This window comes from Gymnoscopelus braueri, assembly GCF_963280865.1.
Source record: "Gymnoscopelus braueri genome assembly, chromosome: 24".
NCBI lineage: Eukaryota > Metazoa > Chordata > Actinopteri > Myctophiformes > Myctophidae > Gymnoscopelus > Gymnoscopelus braueri.
The window spans coordinates 7,836,777-7,846,110 of NC_137626.1; the positions used below are offsets into that span (position 1 = coordinate 7,836,777).

Consider the following 9,334-nt stretch of genomic DNA (forward strand, 5'->3'; position numbering starts at 1 on the left):
CCAACCTGTGAGAGCACACACACACACACACACACACACACACACACACACACACACACACACACACACACACACACACACACACACACACACACACACACACACACACACACACACACACACACACACACACACACACACACACACACACACACACACACACGCCACAAGATTTATTTAGTAAATTCAGTTTCAAGTTAATGCTGACACCTCCCCGTTCATGTGTGGTTTTCTAGTGGTTTCACACTGTGACCAGGAATGCAAAAACGTTTCAACTAACTACGTTTTCAGAACACTGACTGAACACAATGAAATGTTGACCATGAACTCAGAACCCAAAAATATACTAAATAACTCATATATCCTCTGCTTTGTTAAGAAAAAATAAGTTATTAAAAGAAGTCAACACAGAGCTGGTCAGTACTGGTTTGAAACTGGATCTTTTATATCTACTGTATCATTGCTCTTTTCCTCTCTCATTAACTCTCAATCCATTTAGCTTTGTTCCTCCTTATTCACCATCATTCCTCTTCCTCTCTGTACCTCTCTCCTTCCATTCCCTCTCCTCTTCCTTTCTTCTCACCCTCTATGTCTTCATCTTCATCCCTCTTTCTTCTACTTAACTGTTTAGCCATACGTTCTGCATCTCTACTCCTTCCTTCATTACGCCTAGAGACTTGTAGTGTCACTTGCTGGACTTTCAGATTTTACCACATCTGTAAAATCAACAGGCTTTTTGGAACCCCTTTACAAACTATGCAGTACTCAACATAACATGGATTATTAGGCAATAACACATGGCACGGCCGATTTTCACTAACAACCAGTGGATGTTACGTTGTATAAGCTAAGAGACGTCACATGCAGAACCGATGAGGTCAGATCAAGGCAGGCTAAGTAATGTTAACAACCCACGACAATTTATCTCAACAAATAAAAACGAACACATACTGTAACTTAGCATTGGATGTACAGTAGCTAGAAACATTCTCTGTACACCCTTAATCATTTCCCCACATTTGTCCGAAACAGGGTTGGAAACTTTACAAAAAAGAAAAATTACCCAAAAAATGTGAGGAGAATGTTCATCATCTCCTGTACTCATTGTACCTTATTTTACTGCTGCCTCTATTTGAATCATTGTGTGATATCCAGGTGTGCAACACAAATGTCTCTTTCCAACTGTCCTCCCTCTGTCACATCTTCAAAGACTCCGGATGAATATACACGTATATTATTCTATTGTATTCGTTTAGCAACATCCAGGTACGCAAACTCAATCTCTCTCTCTGCGGGGCAGGTGTTGGAATAAACTCCTCCCTCCACGGTACTTCCTGGCAACCACCTGGAGACGAAGACAAGAGAAACGTTAAGCCAAATGTTGTTGTTCTTTTATAGCATAATATTAGTATTAATTCATATTATTAGTGGGTAGATGTGGCTGTCATTAGTCAAACTTGCATGTTATCAGCTGAATATTGCTGACACACCCACAGCGATGGTTTGTCTAAAAGTACTTCTCAGTACTGACGGATTGTTTCATTAGTGTCTGCAGAGCAACACTGCACTGTGTAGTTATAGGCTGAGTGGGCCCATAACCACTTAAACCCTAGTTGCCCGGGTACCCCAGGGCTCTGTACTAGGTCTGCTCCTTTTTCCCCCCGCAACAACAAATCTCTTCACCTATTATGACATGGCCAGAATAAGGATGCTAGGGTTCACATGGTTAAAGTAGAGGTCTAGCTAAGGATATCAAGGCAGCACACAGATCTGTTTTGATCGTTACATTCTTTGTTTGATATGTCACATCCTTGCACATTGTAATACAGGTCTAACTTGAAGTATAGAGCCCCAGTCCACTAAATATATACGGTAGTGGTTAAGTGGTTAAGTAAGAGCTACAGCCTAAAAATGTACAAATGGACTTGACACCCTCTATTCCAGTGATTTCCAACTGGTGGGTATTGACCCAAAAGGTCACAAGTTCGCTCTGTCAAAACCTCAAACTAGTAACTTTTTAAGCTGTCCTCAACATCTCATTGAAATGCAAATATGACACTAATTATGAGACAGTACGACAGACAGACAGACAGACAGGCAGACAGACAGACAGATACCTTGAGGATGTGTAGTTTGGGCAGAAGGTTACAGTCTGCCAGCGTGAGTCCAGGTCCGTCTAAGAAACTCCTGCTGGACTCTGGCAGGTCTCCTGCAGCGTCAGCATCGATCTCCTCAGACAGAGGAGTCCTTAGGAAGTCATCCAACCTCCTCAAAGACTTCAACAGAGCCTTCTCTAGCACTGCACACACACACACACACACACACACACACACACACACACACACACACACACACACACACACACACACACACACACACACACACACACACACACACACACACACACACACACACACACATTCATATTTATTCCGTATCAGATAGAACTGGGCTATATTTATACCTGTGAATACAGGTATGAATAGTATAGTAGTGCAGTATATTAATATACATATAGGGCACTATGACTACACTAATATCTACACCTGGTAAATGCTTGGAAAGGAGCCAGCTTAGGTGGTTCGGGCATCTAGTACGGATGCCTCCCGAGCGTCTCCCTAGGGAGGTCCTCGCTGCACGCCCCACTGGGAAGAGACCCCGTGGCAGACCAAGGATTACATTTCCACACTGGCCTGGGAACGCCTCGGGATCCCCCAAGAGGAAGTGACTAATGTTGCTCAGGAGAGGGAAGACTGGAGCTGTTGCCCCCGCGACCTGACTCCGGATAACAGGTTTTTCTGTAGTATGCCTACCTGACTTCTGGTTCTCTTTTCCTCATCCCTCTGCGTTACTACCTGGAGTACCTGCTTACTTTATTGTGGGATCGCTAAAGCGATCACACTAATGTTATTGCCACTATTTATTATTATTATATACTATATTCCCACCGTTTTTTGATGGCTAACTAGTCCTTCATACTTTTAGCTACAAACTCCATTCCAACTCTACAACGTTCGGCCTACTTAGGACATATCGGCTACCATTTGAATTTTTGAAATCATTTGTACTTTTAGAGATATTTCACTTTTTACTTCTAAAAAACTCCCATTCATTTCAATGGAGAAATTCATACTTTTAGATAGAAACTCCGTTCCAACTCTATAACGTTCAGCCTACTTAGGACATATTGGCTACCATTTGAATTTTTGAAATAATTTGTACTTTTAGAGATATTTCACTTTTTAAATAGTAAAAATACTTAAAAGTTGATAAAAAAAAGTACAAATACTTAAAAGTTGTAAAAATTAGTAAAAGCTACTTTAAAGTAAATAAAGTGACTAAAAATACTTTAAAGTAAATACCTTGAGTAAAAATACTTAAGAGTACTTATATTGAGTAAAAATACTTAAAAGTACTCAAAATGAGTAAAAATACTTAAAAGTTGAAAAAAATAGTAAAAATACTTAAAAGTTGTAAAAATTTGAAAAAAATACTTTAAAGTAAATAAAGTGACTAAAAATAATTTAAAGTAAATACCCTTTAGAACCGTTCAAACCTTTAGAACCTCTTAAACCTTTAGAACCTCTTAAACCTTTCAAACCTTTCAAACCTTTAGAACCTTTCAAACCTTTAGAACCTCTTAAACCTTTCAAACCTTTCAAACCTTTCAAACCTTTCAAACCTTTCAAACCTTTCAAACCTTTCAAACCTTTAAAACTTTTCAAACCTTTAGAACCTTTCAACCCTTTAGAACCTTTCAAACCTTTAGAACCTTTAGAACCTTTCAAACCTTTAGAACCTTTCAAACCTTCAACACTACTAACACTATCAATACTCAATACCAGCAACATTCTTAGCGATCCCACACTGTTTCTTCAGGAACAGTACCTTCTAGTTAGTAGTATTATTTGCTACTCTGGATCAATAAAGGTCTATCTACAGTATTCATCTATCTATATCTAAACAGAAAACCACACACACACACCATCATTGATGTCTTTCTTGGGGTTTTTGATGTAAGCGGAGAACTTTGCGAAGACATCGATACCAGCTGTGTTGGCTTCAGCGTGTTTGGGAGACAGACGAGGGTACCTGAGGTCAGAACACAAATCACAGAACATTTCATGTCACCACTGGCTACTAAGAAAATCACATGTGCTGTAGGTTGGTTACAATTCACTCAAAGGTAGTAAAAAAGGTAGTAAAATCATAGAAAGTGTGTTCATGTGTTTGAGACCAGACTATCTTGTGCGGCGCCTTATCCCTAATCTTATCAGGCTTTTTTATTCTATTTTGATAAACATTTTAAAATAGTGAAAATAGCTGATCTACATTACGCTTGTAGATTGGCTATTTTCACTATTTTAAAATGTTTTTCAAAATACCAAAAAAAAGCTTGAGCCTAATAAGATTAGGCTCAAGGGATAAGACGCCGCGCAAGATAGGGGTCCAGGGGGGCTTTAGGGTTCGGGCTAAGGGCAAATTATACTTGTTGCATCTGCAAGGGTCCGCTAGCATCATGTCAATTTCATCTCCAGCTCATGTCCGTGCTGACATCTGCATACATCCCAGACAGTGGTGGAAAATACTGGGATCTTTTAAAAGCGAGATAAAGACTCATCCATTTACTGTGTAAAGGACTCCTAGGTTCACTTGTTGTTATTGTTGTTTGTGTGAGTTGTATAAATGTATTTGTTTAATTTGTACTCCCTCTCTTGCTGCGAATGACTCACAGATTGACTGTTTTAGTTGTTTATATTTCTTTGGGACTCTTTTTCTCTTTTCCTCGGGTTGCGCCCCCAGGCCAGTGTAATAGGCCTGAAGGGGGTGAATTAGAAATACAGAACCTATGAACCTGTTGTGACGGGGCAGCCAGATGTCCCTCTGCCTCACTATTGGCTAGCCGGCAGCCTTCAGTGATTGATTGGCGGTGGTGCAGGCCGTCAGGCCAACTGAGTACACCTGAGTTTATGGGTTTGGGGGAGTATATAAGAACCTCTGGTTGTTAAACTTTCATTCTCTCTTTTTCCTCTCCTGAGGCAGATCCTGTTTGGGCTTCCACCTGGCCTGAATGCAGTGGTGTGAAGTAAATAAGTACATTTACTCAAGTACTGTACTTAACAAGTACTGTACTTACAAGTACAATTTTGAGGAACTTTTGCTTACTCAAGTATTTCCAATTGTCTATACTTTTACTTCTCCACTACATCTCAGAGGCAAATATTGTACTTTTACTCCACTACAATTATTTGAAAACTTTAGTTACTTTGCAGATATAAATTATTACATTATAAAACAATAAAACATACATTAACCACTTTAGCCCTATTTTATATCTAGGCTATTTGAAAATAGCTGATCTACAAGCTGATGTGAGCTTGTAGATCGGCTATTTTATTTACTGCCCTAGTAGTACATCTGTGTGTGTGTGTGTGTGTGTGTGTGTGTGTGTGTGTGTGTGTGTGTGTGTGTGTGTGTGTGTGTGTGTGTGTGTGTGTGTGTGTGTGTGTGTGTGTGTGTGTGTGTGTGTGTGTGTGTGTGTGTGTGTGTACCGTGGTGGTGAGAGTTTCTCCTCCAGGAACTCTTCTATCTTGTTGACGTCGACCTTGACCTCGCCATTGAAGGTCATGAGCGGTGGGTTCGTCCCCGGGGCCAGGTCCTGCAGGTCAGCGGGTTTCCTACAGGTCAACACAGAGGTCAGCACACAGGTCAACATACAGGTCAACACACAGGTCAGCACACACACACACACATGTAAAGTCCGGTATTCAAAATGCACTTGAGTGAAAGTACAAAAGTATTGGCATCAAAATATACTTAGAGTGCCAAACGTTTCCCATTTCACATGTTTCCGAATATAGTAACCTTTTAACAAAAACCTTTTGTTTTAAAAAAATATCACTTACCCTACCTTTTCATTACGGTCTAATTTGTCATACAACAATGCGGTGCGATGCAACACGTTGTGAGCTTGTAGATTGGCTATCTTTGAATATATTTGTATGTATTTATTTTTTTATTTTTTCCAAAATAGGGACCCCAGAGTTACAGTGGTTCAGTCCATCCAAGGATGGACAGTACTGGTATTTTAACCACAGTATGACTCATAGTATTGACATTACTGCTGAACGTTCCAAAGCATATGCTGTGGTTTGTTTGATTTTGGAGGAAGACAATTGGATTCCATTCATTTCACTACATGATCCAACACGGTGAACTTTATATTTATTCTGTGTGTGTGTGTGTGTGTGTGTGTGTGTGTGTGTGTGTGTGTGTGTGTGTGTGTGTGTGTGTGTGTGTGTGTGTGTGTGTGTGTGTGTGTGTGTGTGTGCGTGTGTCAGTGTGTCACCTCTTGAGGTCCACGGTGGTCACATTGAAGATGACTCCTTTCAGCCACAGTATCATGAACAGTCTCTGGGAGAACGGACAGTTCCCGATGCTCTCTCCATCGCTGCCCGCCTACACACACACACACACACACACACACACACACACACACACACACACACACACACACACACACACACACACACACACACACACACACACACACACACACACACACACACACACACACACACACCCATTAACCATTTAACCCATTTAGACCTGAGGCCGATTCTACAGATGTCTTCTAAATCCTAACAGTTTTCTGAAAAGCGTATGTTTCTATATCAGTGGTTCTCAAACTTTTTCATGTCAAGGACCCCCAAAATGTATATGAATTTGGCCGCGGACCCCCGTCTCAAAACATTTTGTTCCAGGGACCCCCCAAGAAGCAGAGATTTGAGTTAAAAAACATTTTCACGATTTTTCAAAAATAGCAGATCTACAAGCTCATAGCGTGGCACGAAGTGACGTGCTATGAGCTTGTATATCTGCAGGGCTGCTAATTCCATATTGGTCCCGGGTCCATTTGGTTCGATTTGTACACTCTCAGAGTTACCAAATGGAGCAATTAACGTTGGATAACTTAATGTATACATTAAATTATCACTACAGTGTAACTCCTTCTCTTAAAATTCAATTCAAACTTTAATTCAAGTCACACAGGGGGTCCATAGAGTAGATACAAATCATCAACATCACACAACAAATTAAACCATAAATAAACAATTATAATGCAAAAAAAAAGTTCAGTCTGATTAAAACATGTACTTTGAGGCTACCTTGACATATAACTCAATGGTCGGGAAGCCGAGCTTCTTAGCCGCAACGTCAAACCAGGCCATCGTGAGAGATCCCGAGAAAAGGCGGGATAAATACGTCCCCTTATTCCCTCCAAAAGACTTCACTCTGCTAGAGACTTATTTAGTGTTGGCAGAGCGTACGTACTGTAGCCCAAGGTAATGACTGCCATGGGTAAGTTGGCAATAAATTAGTCCTCATACGTGGATATTTGCCCTGATGTCCAGTGATAAAAGTGATCTCCAAAGAAAACAATCCTTGTTTAAGTTCCAACGCAATTGAAATCGTCCCCGAGAAAACGGACTAGGCCCAGGATCCTCTCACAAAGTTGTACTTTGTGAGAGTATCTTTGTAAGACTAATCTGTCTAAGGTAGTTAAAAACTTTAGTTAGTAGTACGATCAGTTTAAATCCACACAAAACACTCTTCTTCTTCATGACAAATCAGCATTACATAAGGTCTCTCTGTCTGTCTGTCTGTCTGTCTGTCTGTCTGTCTGTCTGTCTGTCCGTCCGTCCAACAGATGATGTTTTTCTTTTTGGCTGGCTGTCTGTCCTATGTTATGTAGCTAGCAGAGAGAGAGAGAGAGAAAGGGGGGGCTGAGGGGCAGAGAGCCATGGGTATTCCTTCATCACACAATCACTCTTTGTCCAAGCAAATATTAAGCTAAATATCAAACTATCAATAAACACAGTGTGTGTGGGTATACTGTGTGCGTGCTCGCGCGTGCCTGTGCGTGTGTGTGTTACAAGAAGACAGACAGTATTGCTTCAAAGTTGGCAGGCTTTGTCGAATAGACAACACAAGTTAATAGTCTGTGTGAGAAAAAAAAAGTTTAATGTAAATAATGGACAATGTTGATAATTAGTATGCGTAGCCTCAACATACTACTATTGGAAGTTGCCAAGACATGTTTAAAATATTACCATACTGTACATCGGTTGTATTGAAAAGCAACACATGTATGGTGTCAGTTTAGGATCCAAAACATTTGACACCGAAGCTCCTTATTTAGTCTTTCAAAAAGCCTTTCAATTACTTCCACTCAGCCAGTGACATCTTTATTTATGTAAATGTAAGGATTCTTCCTTCATGCTTTGAATCGCAAGAAATCCACAGTCATGACTTAAGAACCTGGCTAATCTTCCCTGCTAGTATATCACATCTGGTTGAGTTCGATTAATTGGAATTAAAGTTAAGCTATAACGATTCAAATCTATGTATTGGTTCATCTAAATTATTTAGGGTCCCTGACCCCTGATATAAGGTGTGTGTGTGTGTGTGTGTGTGTGTGTGTGTGTGTGTGTGTGTGTGTGTGTGTGTGTGTGTGTGTGTGTGTGTGTGTGTGTGTGTGTGTGTGTGTGTGTGTGTGTGTGTGTGTGTGTGTGTGTGTGTGTGTGTGTGTGTGTGTGTGTGTGTCAGAACACTGCACAATCTGTTTCAGGGTCAGCTTAGTGGGTGTCACTGGAATCTCTGTACGCTGTAGAATCCTAAGTGTTAATGTAACTCTGGGAGTGTACACACATAACTTAATGGACCCTTGGGTACTTTCGTACACTCTCAGACTTACATTGCTATTCAGGATTTGTACTGTGTACATCCTCTGTTTCATTCCTTTGTGGTCTGAAAATGTAGTCTAATTTGACACGTCTTCTGAATACACAGTATCTAACTTATATACGGTATATCTGGCTTACTTACTTACTTAAAGGGAATACACCATGAATTTTAACCTTTTCTTCTTTTTTATGTGTTTTTGGTCTCCCCTTCCTCTCTTCTATCCCAAAAATACCCCAGTTTGAACACTCAGGCTTTCACAGCAAATCTGGGGTTTTCTGTAAATTGGTCTCAAAACAGGCCAAACTGATTTGCACCCTGACGTGGCGTCACGTCAGGGTACAATCCCTCTCATTTTTCCAGTTCCAAAAAAAAAGAAAAAAAAAGAAAATATATATTATTATTATTATTATTTATTTATTTTTACCTTTTCAACACAGAACCAGGAGATAACATGCATACAAACTTAGCGCCCGTGCCAAACAGGACAATGTGGTATTGCAGGTGAAAGTGCTTTATAAGCCAGAGAGAAGTTAGTTGGAATGAATATATCTGAGGCTTGATTTAGGCTCAAACCTTTTGAAAAACG

General features: G+C 40.3%; 1 protein-coding gene across 1 annotated transcript; it reads right to left on the minus strand.

Annotated features, from left to right (window-relative positions):
• Positions 1-206: 206 nt before the first annotated feature.
• LOC308080431 (chloride intracellular channel protein 4-like) lies at positions 207-7,568 on the minus strand. The gene is made up of 6 exons (XM_080422315.1): positions 7,170-7,568; positions 6,350-6,459; positions 5,553-5,678; positions 3,986-4,092; positions 2,118-2,299; positions 207-1,345 (listed from the first exon to the last, which is right to left on the minus strand). The coding sequence occupies exons 1-6, from the start codon at positions 7,230-7,232 to the stop codon at positions 1,277-1,279; spliced, it is 657 nt and encodes a 218-aa protein (XP_080278441.1). The 5' UTR covers positions 7,233-7,568; the 3' UTR covers positions 207-1,276.
• Positions 7,569-9,334: the final 1,766 nt, after the last annotated feature.